Source organism: Gambusia affinis, linkage group LG16, assembly GCF_019740435.1.
Source record: "Gambusia affinis linkage group LG16, SWU_Gaff_1.0, whole genome shotgun sequence".
NCBI lineage: Eukaryota > Metazoa > Chordata > Actinopteri > Cyprinodontiformes > Poeciliidae > Gambusia > Gambusia affinis.
In genome coordinates, this window is record NC_057883.1 from 18,513,977 (window position 1) to 18,539,506 (window position 25,530).

Consider the following 25,530-nt stretch of genomic DNA (forward strand, 5'->3'; position numbering starts at 1 on the left):
GTTCAACACTACAGGTTGGTTTCTAAATAGGCAACAACAGAACAGAGCATAGCCATGAGACGAATCATCTGGACCTCTGCTTGTAGTCAGTGAAATATGACTGAAATTATTCTTAGAGTTAAAATTAATGACATTAACTATCAGCCTTGAGAACAGATATTTATTTATATATTTTATTTAATCTAAGAGCTATATTTTAATAATTCTACTGGGGGTGATTGGATGCTCTGCTTAGCAAGAGAAGTCTGAACTTTTGGGTCTTAGTTTTAGGAGGCAAATTCACTCGTTTTGTTTGTTACCTGGATGGTTGACCGCCACCAGGACATGAATGAGTGTGTGTGTGTGGGTGTGTGTGTGTGGGCGTGTGTGTGTGTGTGTGTGTGTGTGTGGAGAGAAGGTCGGGCAGAAGAGGTATTCCTAGAGCTTATGTTGCCCTGGACGAGAAGCCGGCTGCCTATGTCACCTATTATATCAGGACACCGCCACTGATGTATAAGCCAAGCTCACATTGATGACGTCAGAATTGATCCCCATCCTAGTCTATCACATCTCTGTGAATTATAGTAGCGAAACTAAACATCATTAAAATAATCGGTCCGCCCGGTTTGCATTAACACTAACAGAGATGGAATCCGCGGCTCAGGAGGCAGGGCTCTGACGTTTACTATAAGACCACTTATCAGCTTCAACTGGCGGATTTAAAGGGGCAGCGCCACTTTAAGGCATCATGGCGGAATACAGTCGACCTAACACTCTCGGCCGGGCTCTGTCTCAGCCGACTCTTATAGAAACAAACGATGTTTCTCCACCTAACGTTCAGCTTCACCCAAGCCGAAGGAGAAAGCTGTCCAGCTGCAGCTCGGTGGAAAACCTCGACTGGGTGACTTCACCTTGCGGGAATGAGTCTCGGGTCCTAGTGATAAACACCGGGGGGACCATCGGGATGACGCTACATGATAAAGGTATATGTGATGGACTGTGCTCCCAGTTACTTTTAACTTTACTTTTAAGTTTCGCAGTGTCTGTCTGAAGCCCACATCTGTTGCAAATAACTCAACATATGCATAGGCTGGCCTGTCACATGTTGCTGGGAACACGATGCAAGGATTACTCTATGCTTCCCAACAACTGACACGTGGATCCTAAAATAGACACATGAGAAGGAACACTTAAAATAAAAATTAATCGAAGTAAAAATGGACATTTCTTAATATATTTTCCACCTCAAACGAAAAGAACGTATTTGTTTGCAATAAAGTTGTATTCATTTGGAGCAGTTATTTATTAGGGTTGTATTTTACGTTGAATTGAAGTTTGTAGACCTCAGAGAATGGCACCCTTTTCCCAGGATACAGTTGGAACAACATCACCCTTCATAAATCAGTAACCTCATGCTGACGTGGTATTGTGCAACATGTAGAGATGCAGAATAACATTCAAAGGTCCATGTAAGGTTAGGCATAAGTAGTTTATTTTCCTTGTTATTGTTGGGCAATAACAAGGAATTGGCTCCATCATTGTGAATGTAAATAGAAAGCTGGATAATTTAGGTTAGCCTCTATCTACAACATCTGATAGAGGAACAGAAAATTACTAAATTATAAAAGTAAGCTTAAAAAGAAAATAGAATTAGTTCCTGGGGGCCAGCATAATCTAGGCTTTTAAACAAGATGGAAAGATTGCAGCTCGTAATCTAGACTTGATTTGCATGATTTTATGCTTGACTTGAAAATAATGCATGATTTTCATTTTAAGGTACATTTGAAGTACTGTTTGAAATGATCTGAGACAATACTTCAAATGGGTTTGGTACATCTATATAGTTAGAAGTGAAATTTGCATCTTTATTTGTCCCACAATACTTAAAAATAATTAGTTTATGACAATTTCTATGACTTAACCTCATAATTAAGATTTATTTAAATTTGTTCTTTCAGTTTGTATTAAAAGAAACACTTTAAAATCGTATTGTTTACTCTACAGTGCCCATTTTCAAAACGGTTCCATACAAAAAGCGTGATAGTTGTGTTCTCATCACGCTTATCTAACGTACCTCCATTCTGTTCTTTACGCAAATGTCGCAGTTTCAGCTAACTATTTGCTCTAAATTGTGAAAAGAAGCAACTCCTTTAAAAGCGAAGCAAAGTTTTGTTGAATGTAAAATGAGGCAACTAAAAAGGAGCAGGTAGATGTGAAACAGCTCTGTGTGTTTCATTGTTTGAAAGGAGTGGTATTTTACACCATGACTTACATAAAATCTGTTTAAATCTTTCTGAAGCAGATATTAGGGGTGCACCAATTTATTGGACAGGCAATTTATGGGTGCCAATTTCCTTAATTGTGGGAGATCGGTGATTAGCTGATTTTTACATGTGAAGTTGATCTTATCCACCGATGTCATCAACCTCGGCAAAGGTCTAAAAATCAGCCACTGGGCTTTTCTTTTCTCCTGTGAGAGAGGTTTGACTGACAAACTGGCCGACCAGGACATGTCTGCACATTTACAGTTAACAATAGTCACTCCATTTTTTTGTCAATTCAGCAACTTTCTTGATATATTGAGCAACTTTTCAGACAAAAAAAAACCTGGTTTTGGCCAGAATTGGAATCGGGAAGTTAGGCTTTTTAAAAGATCGGTAATCAGCGATTGGCCAAAAAGTTGCAATCGGCGCACCCTAGCAGATATCCTCACTATTGGTTCAGCTAAACAGAATCATCATAATTTATGTGTGGGTGAGTGACTCACATTAAAACCGGAATCACATCAAAAATGTTTTTGACCAGACTCTTATTTTAGCAGTAATTAAAGGTAAAGATGGGAATAAAGGTCTAAAGGTCGCTAGTCGTATCAGTGACCACAGCTGGATTTTTCTTCAGGTTTTGCATCACAGGTCTCAAGCAGGCAATCTGTTTGAGTGCTCTTGTTCTCCTTTCGCATGAAGGGCAAGCTTACTGGCATCTCTGGGCTATGGGTGATGATTCTTCCATCCACCATATGAGCTGTGATGACCCTGGTGCCATCTTCATAGTTTATCCATAATTTCTTTATAAGTGGGTAATGTACCCCATCAGGGTGTTTTGTTGTGGAGAGGGTAGAGGTGAAATCACTTTTCCATTCATGGTTTGGATTTTTTCTCTCTCTCAAAAATAAACATCTTCATTTAAAAACTGCATTTTGTGGTTACTTGTGTTCTTTATCATTTACATTTCAATTGGTTTGATCTTGTGAAAGACATAAGTGTGACAAACATAAAAATAAAAGGAAGTTGGTAAGGCAGCAAACATTTTCCACACCATAATGTTCTCTGATTACCCTGCTCTTTCTGTGGTGTTTACTCTGGATGAAAGAGCTCAGCACTGCACAACTTTATATGTCGCCAAAATAAATTACACTGACTTGTGAAAATTAATACAGACTCCAGCTAATTTCCTTGGCCTGCCTACAAAAAACATGGGTGATGCAAATTGTAAAAAAAAAAAAAAGTCCTGTTAAGATTAAAAAAAAAAATTGTATTCATGTAATTTCTGAGGTTACCTCTAGGGTTCAGTATAAGACTGCTATTGTTGTGTGTGTGTTATTGACAATGGCAAATTACAAAAGCAGTACAAAGAATGTTACAACATTTCATATTTTTTTTCTTTTACAGGTTATGCCCCTACAGCCAATACTCTTGTGGAGAGTCTGCGCAAGCTGCCCATCCTACACGATGAACTTTATGCCCATCAAACCTCCCTGTATGAGTACTACAGATTGGAGAACACGTTGGTTCTGCCGTAAGTTCAACAACAGTCAACATGTAGCCATAACTCATGCCCTTAAAGATAAACCTTTGAATGCCACTTTATGTACTATAGCTGAATTTACAATAGAAGCCACATAACTGTTTTATAGATTATTGTTAGTTATATAAAAAGTATTTGAATTTGAAAAAAGCTGAATAATGGACACATTTTCTAAATTGTTTTAATCTGAGCCTGGGAAAAACCCAGTGAGCATCTTGTAAGGTTGGTGCTATTGTTTTTCACTAGAAGAATTATCATCTACTGTATGCTTACTTTTCTTGCAAAATGTTCTGTGTTAATTCCATTAATTTGCTTTGTATGACACGGTTTAAAGATTATCTAATATTGTTGGATTCTTAACTAACACTTTGTTTATTCCTAAAATGTAGCAATTTTATATCATTTGCTTTCGTAACCTCCTTATTTCATCTAGTTTTGACCCAAACTTAGAAAAAGAGAATTCGGAGCAAGTTGTTCCTCTAACGCTCAGATTCCTTTTTATGACTCTAACCCGCATTTGTCACCTCAACAGAAAGCCAACGCCCCGGTCCGATCTCCAGTTCCCTCGGTGACACATGACACATGCTTGAGAGTATTTTTATTTCTCTGCCTATGGTGTGGTGACTAGAGAATGGTGTCACATAAATGTTGGCTTGAATATTTTTAATGCCCTTGATTGAGCTAATGTGTGCGCGGTTTCCTGTAATTCAGCTGCTTTAATGTGTGAACGATAATAACCCGGGCTGAGATAATCTGACGTTCCTTGGAGCATCAGTTTGTAAAAACCAAACAATAATTTGCTGGTCAGCATGTTTGATAGAGTTTGTCTTATTGTCCTGCCCACATGCAGCACATTAATCAGAATGGACTGAGCTCCTAGCTGATTAACAACTTTTTAGTTTTTAATGTCCTGTCAGTGGAAGTTTATGAAGGTGCATCTCAGTTTAATAAAAAAACAAAAAAACAAAACAAAAACTTTCTTCAATAATTAGACCCAGAAAGTAATTTTATTTACACACAGTGAAATATCTTAGTTTTGTCTTAGTTAAAAGTCTTAGTTTTGGTAAATTTCATGATGATTATTTTGATGTCTTACAAAATTTAAATATTACCATAGATGGATAAAAAAAAAAAAGTCATGTTATGGCCTAATAGCCAATGTGTTGGGTGTCAGAAACTGACCCAACATTAATAGAAAGTTTAGTTAAAGAAAAAGGTATGATAGAAATTGAAACATCTTTGAATTATTGGGGGGATTGACAAGGATTAGACTGTGACTGGAGTGACACACAAGATATAGTGACAACTGTCAGAGTCCTTGTGTTTCAAACAGTGCTGAACAATGCTAAGTTTTAATGCATAAAATTAAAATAATTGCTTTTATGTCTCATTTTGTGACATTAAAGAATCTATACAATACAATTTGGCCAAAAATTGGTATACTTGGGTTTAAATTTGCACTTTTTTGTTCAGACTGCAAGTAAAAAAAATGTTGTGGCAGTTTGGCAAAAGGTTTGATCTAAAAGTGGATGGAGAGAGTCAAAGATAATTGTGCACACAGAGACTTTTTAACATCAGACTGAGAGGACATTACCTACATTAATGACAATACTAGTGAAACTGAAAACATGTAAAAAACTGATCCGCCCATGATTTTAGTCACGTAATTTTTTAAAATCATATATAAATGAAAACAGAGAAATTATATATTTTTTACGTTGTTTTATCTTTTTAGAGACACCTTTGTTATTTTCTATTAGCAACAAACCTTTTGGTTGAGGGGAAATAATTTTGAATCTAAACCTTCACTTGGTCTGAATAGCTTTGTTCTTAACAATACATGTTTTTTTTTTTTAAATAAATGAAAAAAATAACATTTTATTTGTGAGCCAGTATTAACTGAATTATATCTATGCAAACTTAGACCATCCTTATTCAACCCCCAACACCATTCATAAAAATACACATACACAATAGACAAATTTATTATTCTTTAACTATTAGGCCTCCTAGCACGGGTTTGCTAATGCTTAGCTTTGATGCACCTCAGGCCAGAAAGATGAATAATTTGGGATTTGAATAGTGTTTTCTTCTGCTACTTCAGCTCTCAGATTATCAACAACATATGTCACAGGGTTGTGTGTGGATGAGAGGCTAATTGGAAGAGTGTTAGTGAAGACCCCTGGTTGGATGGGCTGAGGCCCGCCTGCTCTTCCCCCTGCTGTTCCTTTCAGCTCCTATCTCCATGGGATAAGGCTGCCCATGATAATGTGGGGGTGGGAGACAGGGAGTCACACCCTTGTTCTTTTAAAAAACAAAAACAAAAAAAAAACAGATTAGCGGGGAAATCTTTCAGTCACTGATGAGGCTGTCACGCTGCTTTACATGTGAGTGTTGCAGGTGGGGCTCTTTAGGTTGAAAGGTGACGTGAGCCTCTCCAGCCTCATGAATGAGAAAACATATTTTTCCCCTGTAAACATATATGAAATACCAAGAATGTAGCATTAGTTGTGTTCCTTTAAACTTGTTGTTTTGCTGAAATTAAATCAGTAGTATAAACAAAACCTAGGCCTGAGAGTTCAAACCTTGTGTTCACCATAGCCACATGACAACACACCTTGATTTTCCACCTGCAGGATTCATTCTCTGTGTTTGAAACAGGTTTTGGCAGCTTTCTGTGTTGATCAAAAGGCCCAGCTAAAAACAACACTGTCTCTTCACCAACTCTTTTGTTTATTCGTAGCCATTTCTACTTCTTTAAACTTACTTTCTTTTGTTGATCAGAACTGAAATACAAAAAAGATCAGCATGAACATCAATAATAATTTATCATGTCATATTTAAATATTTGCCTTAACACTGTTTATGTTTATGTTTTGTGTGGTGAATGTGTTTGCACTAACTCCACTAACATCTGTGCATATTGCTTTCCTGAATATTACATTTGTAAACTGTTTTCCTTCTAAGGCCAAGTAAATTAAATAAGAGGATAATCTACACAATCCTGGAGTACAGTCCTCTGCTCGACTCCTCCAACATGACCACAGATGACTGGGGGCGCATTGGAAAAGACATTGAGGTACATTTAGAGGTTTATCTCGTCAAATTAGATTATCAGCAAAATGTTGAAAATGAAAACTCATATTATTTAAGGCACACATGAAGTGATATATTTTAAGTGTTTATTTTTATTGATTAACCTGCACTACAGCTAATGAAAACCCTAAATTCACTTTTTCAGCAAATTAGAATATTGCATAAGATCAATAAAAACACATTTTTAACAGAAGATTGGCAATTTTACTGTATAATATATGAACTCAGTACGTGACTGGGGCTCATTTTCCCTTATTTGCTACAACAATTTTCCACATTAATTGACAAGATTCTTGAGGATGTGGTTATCCCTGTGGGTTCTTAACCACACATTTTCTTTCATTAATCTTTTCATTAATATGATTGGATATTATTAACACTGTATTAGTAGCCAGCTCCTTAAGCAACAGCCTTTTGTGGTGTATCTTCCTTGTAATTTTACTGAGTAGTGAATTTATATAACAAATCAAATTAATTTTTTTGAACCAATACACTAAAATAAATTAACTTTTTGATAATAATTAAAATGTATTGTCTTTATTTTAGGGTAGTTATTTTTCTAGGTCATAAAAGATAAAAGGATATAAAACTAAGCATTGAATTGTAACTTAATGTCTCTGTCTTAATTTTTTTGTCCCCAGAAAAACTATGAAAACTTTGATGGGTTTGTGATTCTTCATGGCACGGACACTATGGCTTACACAGCCTCTGCTTTGTCCTTCATGTGTGAGCATTTGGGAAAACCAATCGTTCTCACCGGCTCTCAGGTAAAACCTGTCTTCAAGAGTTTAACCAACCAGTTTATGAAACGTGGCTGCTAACTTTGACGTGTTTATTTTCTGTATTTAGGTGCCGATCTATGAGTTGAGGAATGATGGCAGAGACAACTTGCTGGGAGCGCTGCTAATCGCCGGCCAGTTTGTCATTCCTGAGGTTTGAAAAGCCTCTATAGTTTTAAATGTTTTAATAACTTGGTTTAATTTCTGTACCTAATATAAGGAGTCGCAGTTGCTCAATGTTTTAGTATTTTCCGTTACTGAATTAATGTCTAAATTAATTAAATTTAGATATGCAGAGAGAATACATCACGTACCTCAGAGATGGGTGTGGAAGGAATTCTTTCTAATGACCGGGAGTGTTTCGCAATAGTTAACAGAACAGGAAAAGCACCTGACTCTGTTCATCGTACGCTCTCAAGTGTTTCAAACTGAGCAGCTTTTTGTTCATTTAATCTAAACACTTTAAAACACTTAGTGTAAAGATTATACCATTGAATCTATCCAATATATGTGAACATGAATTTTACATCAGGTGAAAATTTGAGTAGCTTTATGTGGTAGAAATCTGCATGATTTGTTCCCATTTTACAAATGATAATTATTTGTATTCACCCACAGTACCATCCTACCAGCCTGCCACCACCATGTTTCATTAATGGCATTCACAAGGTTTTGTGAAGTTAGTTTTTGTCACTTTTAGTTTTGGATGTAGACCAAAAAGTTCAGTTTTAGTCTCATGGAACCAGAGGAAATTTTTCTACAGTCAGTATTATTTCTGGCATTTTTCAATTAAGGCCACATTTGTGTACGACTCATCAATTCCCTAGTGACAGACTGTTCCACCTGAGCTGTGGATCTCTTGGCTTCTTTCTTGATTATTACTCTTCTTTCTTGCCTATCAGTTTAAGTTGGCACCTGTCTCATTGCAGGTTTGCAGTTGTGTCATACGCTGGATTTTATTTCAGGGTGTCAGGTTAAAAGAAGCCACATCAGATTTCTCAGACTCCTGTCAAAGCGTTTGAAACCCACGCATTTCTTCCATTGCTTGACTATGATGTACAATGTTGGCTTGATTTGTCACATTAAATCTCAATCAAATGTGCAGAAGTTTGTGTTTGTAACAAAATGAAAAGAAAAATGGCGTTTGAATACTTTAGCAAGGTTCTGTGTTTCTGGTATTTATTTCCTACAATGGTCTACTTTTTGACATTTGTCTAGAAATGCAAGTAAATCATTAAAAAAAGAGTAAGACAGAAAATGTAGAAACTGATTTGATCTGCAACAAATTTTGGTCATGAACAAGATCTCTTCTCTTTCAGGTTTGCTTGTATTTCTACAACAAGCTCTACAGAGGAAATCGTGTTACTAAGGTGGACGCTGGCAGTTTCAATGCGTTCACTTCGCCCAATTTGCCTCCTTTAGCAACCGCGGAAGTGGATTTTAAAAGTTAGTCAGATAAAATATTTCTTCATACTGAAGATGTGTAATTTTTGCTGTGGCTGAAGCAATTCAATTATTTTTGTTTTAGTTAACTGGGATACTGTGTGGAGGGCAAACACCACGGCAAAGTTTCAAGTCAGAACGGAGCTGAACAGGAACGTGGGTCTGCTCAGGTTGTTCCCAGGAATCACTGCATTAACAGTAAGAAAATTAGATTTCTGTCTTACGGTGGGACCATGGTGGCGATTCTCACTGCTATGTAAGATTCACTTAAAGATTATTTTATTTCTTTATTTTTCAGTTTTGTCAGTTTTAGTGAAATCTTATGAATTTGCTTCACAAGATGAAATTTATTCATTCTATTATTCTGTTCAGTGCACTGCGCTTGTTGCAGTCTAATGAACTTCTGCATTTTACTGTCTTTCTTTCCTTAGCAGAGTTAAGTTGATTAATACAACTTTGTCTTTTTTTTTTTTTTTACCCCTTACCAGGTTTAGTTTGGACTTTTGTCATAAATCTAAACTCTAACAATAACATTAACACAGAGTTACAAGGGTTTGGCAAATAAAGCAATGCCTGCTCAAAATTAAGTTTGATTACAATTAAATTGACTCACACCTAAAACATAAATGTCTTTCGAATACAGGGAAAGCCCTGTTTTTGTCAAACTGCAATAAAATACAGTTACTTTTATGTAATTACCTTTCCACTGTTACTTTATCTGCTCTTGTTAACTGCAGTGGAAGTTCTGGCCAGAAAAAGATGAGAGAAAGTTATGGCCCATGTCCAATCACCCTGTAAGGAGAGAGAAATGCTGCTGATACCGTCCCATTTAGCTGAGCTTCCCCCCTGCAGAACCTGCGGGGGCAGTTCTCCTTTACTGTCTCAATCTGCTCCCCCTACCCAGCTCTGCTATCAAGGCTTTCTTACCACGTTTAAAGGCCTTTATGAGGCACCATTTTGATTAGGCTCCAGGCGGCTCCTGCATATTCACCATCCCTGCTGTAAGCGTGATTTGAGGTCTTTGTCAGACCTTTCTTGTCAAACTACTAATTATACTCAAAAATACTGACTGAACCCCGAACTTTAAATGTCACCTTCCCCTCACACCGCTATTCGCCAAGTGACTTTATTCTCTCTAATGGCTTCAGATTAATTGCTCTCCTTTCTGCCGTTGAAGTCATCTGCTGTTCTAGTCGTATGCCACGGTTAATGATGTGCTATAGGGCCTCCGAGTGCCTGCCAGCCAACCGGTGATTGAGATACTGGTTTTAGAGAAGGCACCAGATGGGCTTTTAGTAGAGGGAATAGTCCTGTGCATAAGAGTAAAAAGCACTGCAGGAAAAATAACACGGAATACTAATTTCTCAATTTGATGCTATGCACTTGATGCGGTCGTAAATGTGGGCTGTTTTCAACTCAAGCCGGCTCACATCTGTCTCCAGGTCAAGGCTTTCCTGCAGCCGCCTATGCAGGGCGTCGTCCTGGAGACCTACGGCAGTGGGAACGCACCCGATAACCGCCCTGATCTTCTGGAGGAGTTGAGTAAGGCCACCGACTCTGGTGTCATCATAGTTAACTGCACCCAATGTCTGAGGGGGACAGTCTCAGCCTCATATGCCACTGGAAGGGTACGGGAGTTTATTTAATGATAATTACAACATCGTGCACTTGCAATATAACTGTTTAATATTGTTGTGACTTGCTCATGTTTTTATTTTTATTTTTCTGAGAGTGTGGTATTCATATCACTGTAAAACTAGCAGATTGGTCTTTAAAATTTCTAACAATCATCTACTGCTGTGGAAGTCCAAATTCATATATACAAATTCAAAGATATATTGCTTTGAATTTATTATGTATTAAAAATATTTCATATTTCCTGTGCTACAGTCTTTCATTAAAAACAAATATTTGTGTCTCGTTAAACAGACACATATAATTGATGAAGTACTCAAATATTTAAGAAATTAGAATTTTATTTCATGCATGTCGTTCCCCGTCTGTTTAAGTGATTACATACATAAACACAGTTTAACTTTTCATGCAAGCAGGGTTTTTTTCCAATTATTATACAATCTGCTCTGCAAGTGACTGGTTCTTCTGACTTTTCAGGTGTTGATGGATGCCGGTCTGTTAGCTGGAGGTGACATGACCCCTGAGGCTGCCTTGTCAAAACTGTCCTACGTTCTGGCTAAGAAAGAGCTCACTCTAGATGCTCAGAAAAAGGTTATTTGCTCAAAAGGCTTCATTTTTTTGGTGTTGATGTGAACTTTTCAAAGAAGGAATGTCATAAAAGTAAAAACTATTTTGTCCTCTCGTCCAGATGATGGCTCAAAACCTGCGAGGTGAGATGAGTGCCGACCTCGAAGGAGCCCAACTGTGTTTGAGCGACAGCAGGTTCATCCAGGTCATTGCCAAGTCTCTGAGCGTTAGCTGCAAAGAGGTAGGCAGACAGATACCCACGCACGTTTCAACCCCCACAACAGCTAAACAGGATTTTCAGCAAACCAGTTGATAACAGGACGATCAAGTCCTAAGTTCTTACACTTGTCTTTGTGTTCGTTTTTTTTCATTTAGATTCCCAGGAAAACTCAGTGGGGCTTGTGTCCTTCCAGTTTTTCATTCAAGGCTTAATGTCACATTGACATGTTACATGAAATAAATACTGTCTGTTAGAAATGTTATGAAACTGTGGAAAAGTCTGTGCAGCTCTTGATATATTTCTGGAGGAAGGATGAAAGTATTAATGCCTCATGAACGTTTTTCATGTATCATCCTGTTAAAACCACAAAGTATTTGATTGGGATGTTATATGGTTACCGAACACAAAGTAGTGCATAGTTGTGAAGCGGAAGACAAAACGTTTAAGGTTCGCCTTTCAATTGGACAACAACCCTACGCATAAAAAAATGAAAACTATGTACCATTTTCCTTCCACTTTGCTGTTATAGACGGTCTGTTTAAGAAAATCTTAATAAAATACATTTTGGTTTGGAGTAATGATGAAAGTTTTTCACAGTATTTTATAATATTTGATGCAAAACAAATAAAGGTAAGGATATAAATTATTAAACAATCCAATGCAGTCTTTCAGGGCAATAAGTTGGATGACTTTGACTGCATGTCACTGCCCCACATGCCCCATAAACAAACAAAAAACATTTGCAAAGATCAATTTGTGATATTTATTTATTTTTTTAAGGGGCTACTTCATGACACTTGATATGTAAAGTCATACTTTTTTATTGATAAAAGTTGTAAAAAAACCAAAACCCTACTTCTAGGTTTTGGGACTTTGTCATTGGCAGTGTTTGAAATTATTACAATTTACAAACTTTGGATAGAGGATTTTATCACGTTTATCAAGCATATTTTTTTAATCTCTTACATATCTTGACATCCATAAGGAACTGGAGGCCATCCGTGATGCCCTGACTCCTTCGCTGGCATGTGCTGCTGCTAAAATTGGGGACACAGAAGCTTTAGTAGCTCTTAAGGAAATGGTAAGCATCCATTCCCTCTCATTGTGACATATAATCAAAAACTGTTTGATACACTTTTACTCATTGTAGCTATAACCTTGTACGTTAGCAGAAACAGGTTCTGACCTTTCTTATCTTCTCATGTTTGAGTAGCAGGGTCAGAGTCCACAGTTAAAACTCTCATTGATAATTTGCCAAAAAAAAAAATCTATGTTACTCTTTTGAGAAAATTGGACGTCCAAGTTCACACAAAGTCAAATAGAATTTGGAAACATAAACATAGGTGTTTATGTAGCTTTGGTACCAGCTGTACTTTTCTGTTAATTCAGCCAAACATTCTGTTGATATAGTTTGTCATTTGTAGAACAATTTATACCTTTTTGTTAGAAATTACTTACCCCCATAAAAAAGAACTGAAAAACACAAACTTTTATGCCTGTTGTGACATCACATAAAGTATGTGTGGACAACTAAGACGATATCAGGAAAAGCCTAATAGGAACTATGAGGGATGGCAGGTGTTTGCTAACTCTTATTTAACATGAGTTTAAAAATGGTGGGTAATTCTGAAAGCTAAGAGAGTGTGCACACTTATGCAATTACATTTTTTTGTAATTTTCCCAAGTGAAAAATTTCCGCTTGTTTTCAGTTTACAGTTTGTGCGTTTGCTAAGAAAAGTCAAACCTCTTGCACCTCAAATAGACCCTGAGTGCATCATGATCTGTGTCAAAATCTGTCAAAAGAAAACAGATTTTAAATTAGAACTAAATACACTGCTGGATAGCATCTTTATAATATGTTGAAACTATTTGAAGTTTCAACATATTATATTTCTGAAAATACAGAGGACTGCTAAATGATGTTTTTTGTCATATTGCTTAAATCTCTGCATGTGAACCTGAGAATTTATTTAGAATATTAAATAAATTATGTTCTAAATTATGTTGCTCATGATAAAGACCAGTCTGTGTGGCTGTTGGGTATTTATTTGATTTGGACGTTTATGATCCTGCGACCTGTCCAGGGTGTACCCCGCCTCTCGCCCGGGACGCAGCTGGAGATAGGCACCAGCAAACCTCCCGACCCCATTAGGGACGAAGGGTGTTCAGAAAATGGATAGTTGGATGGATGGACGTTTATGATAGAGACATCAACACACCCTGCACCTGATTTTACTGTTTTGGACAGCCAACCTGCAGGGCTGATTCTCCTGTGTTTCAGGGCAGCGACTTACGTCTGGGCGACTTTGACGGTCGCACACCTCTGCATGTCGCTGCTTGTGAGGGTCACCTCAGACTTGTGCAATACCTGCTCAACCAGGGAGCCTCTGTCCATGCCAAAGATCGCTATGGAGACACACCCCTATGCAACGCCGTCCGCTTCAGGTAAAGCCATGTCGAGCGCTTGATGTGTTTGTTTTTAATCTGCTCATTAAAGTTATGAAGTTGCAGATGCATAAACCCCCCCTCTTGGCTATTAGCAACAATTGTCATTCCTCACAGACCTCAAAAGTGTTTTCCTGAAAACATGTTGTTAATAGCTGCTATAGCAGAGATTTCATTAAATGAGCTGCTGCGAGGCAGGGAATTTGGTTCTGGCTAAATGAAGAGGAGGGAAAAGCGTCTGTATTAGTGGGGGGGGGAAATCAGAAGAGAGACTCATAATGGAGTTTAGAGGCCAACAATAATTACAAAGTAATTAGGCTAATTGTCATCTGACAGTTTAAAGAGTGTTTATTTTTACACATGCTTTCTTTTTCCTCTGAAATCTTTCTGCACGTCTGCCGGTGAAAACCATGCTTCACGTTTCCATGTTGGAGCGAAGATTAACCCTGAGGAGGGAGACGGTGTGTGTCACAGCTATACCATGTTGCTCTTGTCTTACTTTAACGGTTGAGGCACTGCAAGCATGGACTTGTTTCCTTTGTGATACTGGAGTGATGCATCGGGCCACAGGGACCCGTTGTTACCGAACACGTCCTGAAGAATGTCGCACGGCTTCTGTCAGCAGATTCCTACCTTAATGGATTTATTGAAACGACTGCAAACAGCCCAACAGAGCTGAGGTTTGGAGGTGCTGTCTGTATCGCTGATGTATTTGCCACAGAACTTGCACACCACCCAGCATCCTGATGTCCATATAAGGGAAAGCTAAGAGTTGTACAGACTGAAAGCTTGAAGAACAAATGTGGGGAGTGCCTTAATAACCAGTCTTACCAGCTTGCTCCCAGTTTCAACGATGAAAGATACTAGTTTGTTTCTTCTTTTAGTCTCTTTTGTCGTTCCAGGAGTTTCTGTGGTTCTTATGTCACACAATCTATAGAATTAACAAATTGCTTTTAGTTATGTTGCCTTGTTGTTTTTAACAATGTTTTTTATGGACATTGGTGCACAAAGGTAAACAGTTGTAGATATTAGGCCTAACTTGCTGTGTCTTGTCACAGTGACTGTCCCTGCAGGTGACTCTTGTGTGGGTGGCTCAACGTGGGGGATAAGGAACCTGTCTTAACATGTCAGACAACAACTACAACCACACTAATTCTTTGAACAGCTCAATAACTTCAGTGTAAAGTCTTAAATGCTGCAGCGCAATATTTGCTTGAAGGAAGTCCAAGTCTAAATATTGCTCAACTGTGAAATGATTTAACGTTACAGAAGCACAAAAGCGATGTCTCTGAGTGGACAGTTAATTTATAGGTTCTTGTGAACAGATAAAAATTAATTCTGTGATGTTTGAACTGACCACAAAAAAGGCCTATATGGTTTTTAAGACTTTATTTGAACCCTCAATGATTTCATCTTTTGTATTTTACCTAGATTTTGCCTAAATTAAATGTGATTCTGAGAAAAAAAAAGATATAAGTGTAACATGTTTCCAAATTCAGTTATAAAAACTACTGTTGTAACTCGTATTATTCAGGTTTCTTCAAAAAGTTGTTATACACTTTTTGAAGTTGTGTATAACACAACTTCAAAAAGTGTGTTTCGAAGTCCACTGCTGAAGCAAGGATCCACTTCAGCAGTCAGTATTACAGTGAATTTGAAGAAGCCTCTGACTGAGGACATTCTGGTTGTATGAAGCTAAAGAAATCTAAGAGGAACTCTTTTTTTTGTCCAAAACTATTAAAGAAAGAGGCAAAAAGTACTATACATAGTAATAGATCATTGTAAATGACAAGTAAAATCCCACCAAAATAATTTACATTCTGAGATACTTTTCACATGTTTACAAGAAAAACATGGCTAGCCTTTGCTGTTGTAAATTTGTGAGGAAGAAAATGTAAATTTTCCATGACTAAAGGCATAATGTCACGATATTAAGACTGGCGTATTCTCTGACATTGTGAAGTCAGAAACTCAAGATGTTTTCTGAGATTATAGGGTCAGACATTTGAGACACCAAATGACAGAGGTCCACTAACACTGAGGTAGAAAAATGTAGGGTATGCACATCTAGATATTTTCCAAAATGTAAGCGGGACATTCTTTTATTGAACCAGAATGACACATACTTTGTGCAGACTCACCATAAAAATCTCAAACACGATCCGCAATAAACACCTGAGGAAGAAACTGCAACATGGTGCATTGAATCTGCACCTCTGAGATGTTGGAGAATATACTAGATTCAATACATTTCTTCATTAAATCATTAAATATAAGCATTTTTTTTTCTTGGAAATATGTGAAATCTCAATTTAGTTATTTTTTCAATCAGTGTGCAATTTCTTTTTCTTTTATCTCTAATGGTTAATATACTCCATCCTAGGTATGTTTTTAAAGTCTCACATTGAATGAAACAGCAAATGAGCTGAGCAGAAGTTAAACGTTTTTGAAAACTTTAACTTCTACTTTAACAAGGCATGAAGATACTCTGTTGTCTTTGTTTCCACTAAAACAAAAAAAGCGTAGATCTTGCCTTCAATTTTTTTCCCATACACTCCAGCATGTTGTTTTTAAAGCTGTTGGTAAATTCATATTACAAGTTGGTTAAAGTACAAAAATATCTATTTATAGGAACTTATAACTTATATTCCAGTGAGGTGATACCATTTTTAATGAGCTGATATTAAAATTATATAATAGCTTTATAAAATGTCTTTATTGTGCAGCATCATATTAAACTGTGAATTAAATGAGATTCTGTGTTTTTGTCTTATTTAGGCACAAGGAAGTGGTGAGGCTGCTGAGGAGGACCGGTGCCCACTTCTCGAGAGAGCATCTAGAGGAAGCAGGAAGTGAGCTGTGCAGGTCAGACCAACCAGAAAGACGTTTCAGGACTTTACCCACACTGCTCGGTTTTCTGAACCGTCCACGCTGACCCATCCTGCATAGCTGACACAGGTTCAACCAGTTGCTCAAGTGTTTCACGTGCACTAAGAATGTGACTTAGTTGCATAGTTGTGGACCCAATCTGCATCTCCAAAGCACACAATGCAGACTGAGCTCTGTTATTTATCTACACAAGATACTCAACTGGTTTTGTCAGGACCTATTTTGTACAAGCGCACTTTTTGTGTTCCATCAGTTAAGACGAAACTTATCTGTTGATTTGTTCCTCTGATTTTTGATTTTGCTTTAATAAAAGCGTTACGTTTGTGTGTGTGTGAGTCAGCCTCGCTGCCAGTGGCGATAAAGAGGGCCTTGATATCTGGAGAATCGCTGGGGCAGATCTGACCAGACCAGGCTATGACGGGAAGATGGCTATTGAAGTGGTGGGTTTGAGGGAGACTTGGTCTGCTGTGATAATGCTTGTCAGTTCAGAAAGTCTAATAAATCCCTCTTCTTCTGTCTCAGGCTCAAGCTGCAGGCAGGATGGACATGGTGGAGTTTTTAAACTCATACGTGAACAGCAAAACCTTGGTAAACAGTTTTCCCATCTTCCTTTAGACTTGTATAAAATCCTGACATGAGCCTAAATTAAATCAAACCAACTCCTTAATTCTTCCTATTAATTGCTTGTCTTGTTTATTTCAGCCCGTATTTGATGAACTAAATGAATATGACGAATATAATATTGATGATGATGATGAGGAGGTAAATGACATGTGAACTTCCCAGTTTGTTGCTCCTTTCCCACAGCGAGCATGGCCTGAGTTCCCCTTCGTTCTGGGTGCTTTTTTTGCTGATCTTGTCATTAAAATGCTCGTCCAGATCATCTTAGTGACACCAGGTCAAATGATCTGACTCACATTTCAAGAGAAGGAATGAGAAAGGGAAGGAAGATGTTATTGTTCCAGAAACCTCTAGAACTTTTTATATTTGCCCCTGTTACAGTTTGATTTTGAATTAGCATGTAGTATCAAGACAAAGTAGCACATGGCTGCAATGTGCAAAGAAAGAGATTTTCTACAACTAAAATCTGAAAAGTGTGGCTTGCATTTAGTAAACCTGAGTCTGTAGAAAACCACTTTTTAAGTCTTTTGGTGCATGTTTCAACTACTTTGGCCATTTAGAAACTGAAATGTCTGCTTGCTTGAATCTGTAAAGATCAGTTTTCAAGTCCTGCCAGATTTTGAGCTGACCTGCTTTCCTCTCCCTTCTGAAGGAATTTATCCCAATAGCATGACATGTTTTTTTTCCCCTGCCAGTTTTCCATAAAGGCCAAATTTGTTTAAATTATTAGTCATTATTTTTAGCCAAAGTTATTAAGAATTTTTGATGAAGGACCAAAGAGCCACTTGAGTCTCTGCAGATTCCAGACCAATAACCAAGCAAAAAAGCTTTTTATTAGGAATCGGTGTCTTAAAAGTGAAGACTTGTAGCTTTTTCTCAAATTTTATCAGAATAAATAAACACTTGTTTCTTTTAACCAAAACAATCCATTCAAATTTAGCTTAATTCCACAATACAATTTCTAATCATGTTTGAGCACTTGTTGGAAAACTCACATAGAATCCTGCTCACACTAATCTTACATGTGTGTCAGTGTGTTTATGGAAATCCTGAATCACTTGTCATCCCTTTTAGTACTTTGTATTAATCCTTCCTTTTTTCTAATCCTTTACTTTGTCAGAACGGCGCAGCGATCGAGTTCACTGCCAAGCCAACGTTGTTGTGAGCCGACTCTACCTCCTGTCCACCTTTGTGTTTGTTGTTTGACCTCTTAAATATGAGCACATATCACCTAATCCGTCCAATGTGTGTATATCACCTCTGGTTTGAATTCATGCTGCCTCAAAAAGGAAGTACTACATGTATGGAGATGTTTGTTGTATATCGTGTTACAATGCCGAATGTTCAAATTTGTTACTTTTCTGCTCAAAGTAACCCCTAAATTAGGGAATTGGAGTGAGTCTCATGTTACAAAAGTGTAAGCTGTGACGTTGGAAAATAATGTTACCTGATTGTGAAGCTAAGTATTTTTAATGTTTCTGATGGCAGTGTAAAATCACTGATTTTATTTTTGTAGTTCTTTTATTAGTCAAATTGTAGAAAACATAATGTGGGATTATGAAAGCAATATTTTATTGAATGAATGTTGTCTACATCAGCCAAACAACTCTGAAATGCAGCTTTTTTTCCCCCCACTTCCTGCTACTCTACAGGTGTAATAGAAAAAACAAGCTGCAGTTACTCCTCAGGCTCATCCAGCCTGTTTCTAGGCTAATTGTCGAACTGGAAGCGTCGCATAGCTTGCACCCTGAACCAGAAAGGGGAAGTCCAGACTATTGTGTGAAGCAGTTTAAAAGGAAAACCAGTTTCTGTGTTACTTCATGACTTTGTTTAATGTCCTCAGCAATAAAATTATTGTATCTATGGCTTTTCACATCATCCAGTGCTGCTCTAATTTTTTAGATTTTTTTTTTTAATGCACTTTTGTTTTTTCACTTATTTTAATGGTCTGGAATATTCTCTTTCACCTCGTTGTATTACAAAAGCATTGTAATGAGTTTTGTCTGATGGTAACTTGTTACCTTGTTGGAAGAACAGCAGGAATAAAACCTTTGATGTAAAGAAATACCTTGTGTGCGTGCTGATGTCTCACACACTTGGATGAAACAAAATATGTTGATCCTGTTAAAATATTTTGTCTTACCACAAGTAGTCTTTTTTTCTCTGGTTTTTGTAATGTTGCTTCTAAAATATTGCAGATAAAAAAAAGTATATTCCCTATTTGCTAGAGCAAAACATCAGTACTTCAAAACTGCAATGATCTTTTTTATTTTAATTAAACATAATCAAGGTACATTAATTAGTACAACTCAGTCCTGAATTTAACAGTTTTTTTTTTTCCCAAAATATTTTTATTAGAATTTTCTGCTATATAGACTTACAAGAAAAGAACATGAAAAAAAAGACACAACACAAAAATTAACACAATGCCATCCCTCCCCCCACCCCAAAAATAATAATTGAATAACTGAATTTAACAGTTGATCATAACAAACCAGTGGAAAGATTGAACATTTGAGAGTTGCGTTGCACTGATCTATTTGCAAGACTCTGCCATTTGGGATTTCTAAATGGTGATCTTTAAAACTTCTCGAATCACTATTACTCAAAGTGGATTCTGTGTAATTCTTCTATTTCAGATTGTGGAGTATTCCAACATCTTTTATCATACAAATAATTAAAAAATAGATTTACTATAGTTAAATTAGTTTTTTTTATTCTGAAAATATCATTACCATTATGTAACTCTTTCTATTAAGTTATTTTATGTCAAGTTCTCTTTAAAAAAAAAATCTTTTTAGCAGATGTAATATGTAATTTTAGAGCTGTCTTCAGATCAAAGGACACATTTTCTGTTTTGCTAGTAATTTTTATTTAGATAGCACCTTTCATAGATAAAAACATCACAAAGTATTTCATGAAAATAAAAGAAATAATAAAATCTACAAATTATATTTGTATATGAAATACACAGCTCAATAGCTTACAGAGTTTTTTTTAAAGAGTCAGTAAACATTGATCTCAGTGGAAGAAAGTTCAAAGCATTGGAGTCACAGCCTGACTGAAAATGCAAGTCTCTACTGATCTTAAAGTGAGTCCAGGAAACGACCAGAAGCATCAAGCTGAATAATCTCAGATGCCGGGATGAAGACTGGGGCTTCAGTAAATCCACAATACATTAAGGTTATATTGTGGTTATGTAGTTCAGGTTGCTGCCACATTCTACACAGTCTCAGAATGCCTAATTTAAATGAGTATAATACAATGTCATATTAACTCACATGTATGGTTCCTCCAGGCTCTTTTCTTGGGCCATTTTTTATCAAAAATCTGTGTTATGTTTGTTTTCAGAAAAGAAAACTAGAAAATTAGAGGCTCACTGTGGTTAAGTATACCGAATATTTTTTTAATGAAGAATTTGTCAAACTGCTGACATGCATCTGGAACTGCTGCTGCTGGAATCCTGATCAACAGCAAGAGGGAAAAAAAATCCCAGCAGTCCTTAAATCACTGCAGTTCCTCACTTAGACAATAGAAAAAGTTTCCAATCTTGTTATTGGTTTATAAAGCACTAAATCCTTTTGAGGTTAAGTACATCTCACAGTTTCTTCTCTGGTATGAACCATCAAAACCCAACAAGTCATCACAGACCTTTTGACTCAAACTTCACTGAAAAGTGAATAAACATTAGGAGTCAACTTTGAGTTTCTTTGCTCCTCATTTATTTTTCCATCCTGTCTGGTGTTGCAAGCAAGTTACAATGATTCAGAAAGCCTTTTTTTGTGTATTACACAGGTATAACACAAATAAACTGTTGAATGTTGAGCCCTGAGCTCTGAGACGAACTTCCTGAAAACCTGAAATGTGTAGAAGTTATCAGGTCTTTTCAAATCAGGAGGGAAAACATCACTTTTTATCACAGGTTTCCCATAAAAGTCAAATTTGATCAGTTACTGTTTAAAATTTCATCTGCATGTTTTCTATGAGATAATAAATTGTACTATTTTTAATGTATTTTTCTTTATCTTTGCTCAGAGCTTTGAATTACCTTCTGTATGAATAGCACTACACAAGTAAACTTGCCTTGTCTTTGCAGCTTCCAACTCTCTTTTTTAATGAATAAATTAAGATCTTTTCAAACATTGGAGGTCACTTCTGTCTCTGAGCTCAGTTTCCTTTGTATTCTCATCAGAAACACGCTCTGACTGCTGAAAGGAATAATTTTGACTGCAGAAAGTCTTCTAGAGAATAGCTGCATACTATCCTAATATAAAGCTCAGTGAACAGCATGCTGTTACCGACTATAAATTTAATCTTTTTTAATCAGAAATCACACAAACTCACAAGGCAGTGATGACATAAAACTGCATCTGTTCATATCACTCGTCAGTATCTGTTTTCTTTTTCCTTTTCAGGGTATCTGCCCTGTCCTGCTCCTTGCTGGTGGAACCTGGCTCATCAGGTCGGACCAGCATGAGCCTCATTCTTCCTTAAACGAGACTCTTGTAAAAGCCAAGCCCAAAAACACTATATAAGCACCTCTTGCTTCTTCAGTTAGTCAGTCTTGGCAGGGATCACACCAAGGAACACTACGTCTACCAAGAAAGAGAGGCGCCTTCGTCAGGTAAAAGCTCTCTGATCAAGAAGTGCTTTGCTTTGGCTTTACTCTGCTTTTGTACTGATTTGCTCTGTAGCAGAATTAACCTCAGAAAAGTGCTGTAGGATCGCATTTACTTTTGCCTTTCACTAACAATAGCTGCTGTTCTTTCTTTCACCAGCTGAATCCACAGTTTGAAGGACGAGCGTCGAATGAAGAAGTGCAAAGTCATTCTGATCAAGTGGTTCTCAACAGTTCAACAGTTCTTTGAGAAAATTGTGAAATGTTTAGGACCACTTGAGCAGTTGGACAAATGCTGCCATCTCAGATGATTCTGGCCAGATTCAAAGAAAGCCTGAATCTGGAGAAATTTGGGAATGACTGCATCGTTTTTACCATATTTGTCAGCCTCCTTGATGTCTCCCTGTCATCTTTGCCTGACTGTGTCCCAGCAGCACCTGCAGCTCTGGAGCTGTGGGGGGCTATAAAAATGATTAGGGCTCAGTAATTTCATTCTGCTGGCACAATGCAACATTTTAATGGCTCTGTTGCAGCATAGCTCTCACTTTTTCACTGCTTTTCTGTCCCTAGTTTCCAGAGGTACTGATTAAAACAAGTCAATAAAGAACCATTTGTCTCTGACGAGTCTGTGGGGGGTGATAGACCTGTGGTCTGCAGGGAGGGTCACTGTCCAAAGCTCGGCAAATTGGTTTTGTGTTGAAATGATAAATTCACCCACTTGACAAAGAAATGCATTTTTATATATTACATAAAGTTTGAGATAAATGAATCTTCCTATTTTATCTCCATTAATAATCTGCAATTTATTTGATTTAACCACTTTTCAGTTTTTATTTTAAATCTATGCCTACAGGAAAGGCATTTACTAAAGCTTAAATTCTAAATGCACATTTTTGTCAGGTGCGTCCAAAAACTGACAAAAAATCAAATGCTTTTTTCCTGAGCAATAACCCACCTTATACCGCATAAATCATTCATGAAAGCACTGTGCACCATTTATCCACCGCTCCACTTTTTAGACTGCCCTCCTCTCTCTTTTTTTCTGCTTTTGATCTCCTCCGTGCACCAAGAGCTATCAATATTTGCTAAACGTTTCCCTCAAAGCCTGACCGCGCACCGGGGGAGCTGCAGAGGAGAAGGGATAAGACACGAGGAGAGGCATTAATGAGAAGCCCTGAGCGCTTTAAGTGTTCGTGCGCAGGGACAGGGCAGCAGATGTAGAAGCGCAGGCATTCCCAGGGGGGGATCCCAGGGGGGTCCACTGAATTTCATCAGCGGCCAGAGGGGGAGACCCGAGTCCAACCTAGACCTCCTGGAGCGGGGAGGAGACGGGAGACGAACATTGTAAATCATCTTTATGGATTGCAGTCATTATTTCAGTGACAACTGAAGTCACACAAAATAGATTTTTTTTTTCTTAAATCAAAATTGATTAATCTATGAAATAATTATTGACCTTCCCAATCTGCGGTGCTTACCTGTCAAACTGTTCTTGTTGCAGGGAAATTGACTTCTTGCTGGGTGGAAAGCTTAAAACTTCCAAACTTGTCTTGCAACTTTTTTTAATTAAAAGTTCAAATAAAATTTTTTATTTTAAAGTAAAACGGCGTAAATCATGATCCCCTTCCGGTTATTCATCTAATTTAACCTTAAGGTCAACCCAGAACAGCGCTTTGAAATTAGAAATCAGCTCCCCCCATATAAGGTTTATTACGGTAGAAGGATGCCACGACGAAGATAGGAGATTCATGAAGAGCAGTAAGTCACTCCTATAAAATCTGCTGGCCACCCCAGCCAAATATATGAAAAAAAATTAATTTAAAAGAAAAGGAAACCAGTTTTAGTGAGCTTCAATATTTATTTAATTGAAAAAAAAAAAAAATCTCATCCATATAGCAGGCCATATCTGTTACACACTTCTACCACCACAAACCTGTAGAGAGGTCACCTGATGACAAAATTAAACTCCAGAAATTCTGCTATGATATTTTGGCCTTAGTGCACCTCTCCAGGGTTATAATGGTCCCCATCTAATTACCCTTTAGAAACCATTCGGTAAAATAAAATAAAAATGTTTTATGATTTTAATAGTAAATGAGAAAACATTACCAAGCAGCAATGTTTTCTTATGACATATCTATTAGAAGTACTCAGATATCTCAGAATCACACTGGGATGAAGGATGTGAAATCCACATTGTTCGACTTAATGATGACCCGGTATGTAGTTTTAGCTGTGATGTTGCTGTTTTTTTTTTTTTTTCCCCTCTCATATTTAAGGTTTAACCATCTAAGGATTAAAATTCAATGCTTTATTAGTGCCCTCTGGAGGCCCATATTAAAAGTGATTCATAAAGGATGATAAAGACTAGGATGAAGGTACAGAGAAAATTGGAGCTTATTACCAAAAGTAAATGATCAAAATACCAGTGGAAACATACAAAAACAAATAATTATAACAAGAGTTTGATTACTGTAAATGGCAATAAAGTTTTTTTCACTGGACTCAGTAGTGGCATTTTTGAAGGACATGTGCTCCTCAGTACTTTGACTGATGTAAATAGTAATAATACTCCACAACCTATAAACTGTGTGAGAGAAAATTTGAAAGAAATCAAAAGTATTAGGCAACCTATGATAAATATCTCGTTGATCTCTGAGCAGTGAGCCATGTTGTCAAAAGCCTTTTCTGTTATTGCTTGTTTCGTCAGTAATGGTTCTTATGAATGAAATGGAAACCATCTGTTGGTCTCAGCCTCAATCTGTTCCACAACTAGCTTCAACCTGCTTCAAAAAGAAGCAGGTTGAAGAAATTAATGTAATATTGTTTGGCATTTGCATAAATTACTGTATCCATGTGTGAGATGAAGGTGATCAGCCTGTGTTCTCCAGAGGTGTTAATGAAGCTTGTTTCAATAGTGACATTTATTCCTCATTGTTGATTCTGGCGTCTCTCAACTTCCCTTTGACAGTACCAACAGGCTCTAAACAGGGTTTCTGTCCAATCAGTTCACTGGTTGACTAAGCATGGTGATACAATGTTAAGTAAAGAAGGTGTTTGTAATTTTGGGCTTTGTGGGCAGACTTGAAATCCAACTGGAAAAGAAATAACTATCTCAATAAAGCTTGTCAGTGGGCGGGAGCATGGATAGTGGAACTAAGAAAACACAAGTACCAGAATAAGCAGATTACACGATACTGGCTGCGGTTATGTTGCATGTGTATCTTTATTTCCCTCATAATTTCCTTCTAGTAAACATCCCATTAATATGGCTGGACTCTGAGAAGTCTGCTGGACAATTGTCAAGTCAGCAGTATACCAGCAAAAACAAATTTGAGTGTTAAAAATCGAGTTCTAACGGATCTTCTTTAATATTAAAAAAAAAACAGATTTTGAGGTTTTCATTCCAAGTAATGTTAATCAAATTTGACAAA

General features: G+C 37.1%; 1 protein-coding gene across 4 annotated transcripts; it reads left to right on the plus strand.

The window, feature by feature from the left end:
• The first annotated feature begins 683 nt into the window (after positions 1-683).
• aspg (asparaginase homolog (S. cerevisiae)) lies at positions 684-19,543 on the plus strand. 4 transcript variants are annotated; one of them, XM_044143844.1, is made up of 18 exons: positions 684-962; positions 3,648-3,774; positions 4,316-4,351; positions 6,751-6,862; positions 7,521-7,646; positions 7,729-7,812; positions 8,978-9,104; positions 9,187-9,299; positions 10,544-10,729; positions 11,214-11,327; positions 11,425-11,544; positions 12,509-12,604; positions 13,805-13,968; positions 16,747-16,833; positions 17,198-17,297; positions 17,380-17,445; positions 17,560-17,619; positions 18,599-19,543. In XM_044143844.1, exons 1-18 carry the CDS (start codon positions 728-730, stop codon positions 18,641-18,643), a joined length of 1,998 nt encoding a protein of 665 aa, XP_043999779.1. In that variant the 5' UTR covers positions 684-727; the 3' UTR covers positions 18,644-19,543. The 4 variants fall into 4 exon arrangements, with proteins under 4 accessions (XP_043999779.1, XP_043999780.1, XP_043999781.1 ...); XM_044143845.1 differs by lacking the exon at positions 4,316-4,351; XM_044143846.1 differs by lacking the exon at positions 17,560-17,619 and having other exon boundaries at positions 685-962.
• The last annotated feature ends 5,987 nt before the right edge of the window (positions 19,544-25,530 follow it).

Coding starts and splice junctions, on each gene's coding strand:
- aspg (XM_044143844.1), top strand. CDS start 728: ATGGCGGAATACAGTCGACCTAACACTCTCGGCCGGGCTCTGTCTCAG. Junction 4,352..6,750: donor TCCGATCTCCAGTTCCCTCG/GTGACACATGAC, acceptor TTTCCTTCTAAG/GCCAAGTAAATTAAATAAGA. Junction 7,647..7,728: donor TCGTTCTCACCGGCTCTCAG/GTAAAACCTGTC, acceptor TTCTGTATTTAG/GTGCCGATCTATGAGTTGAG.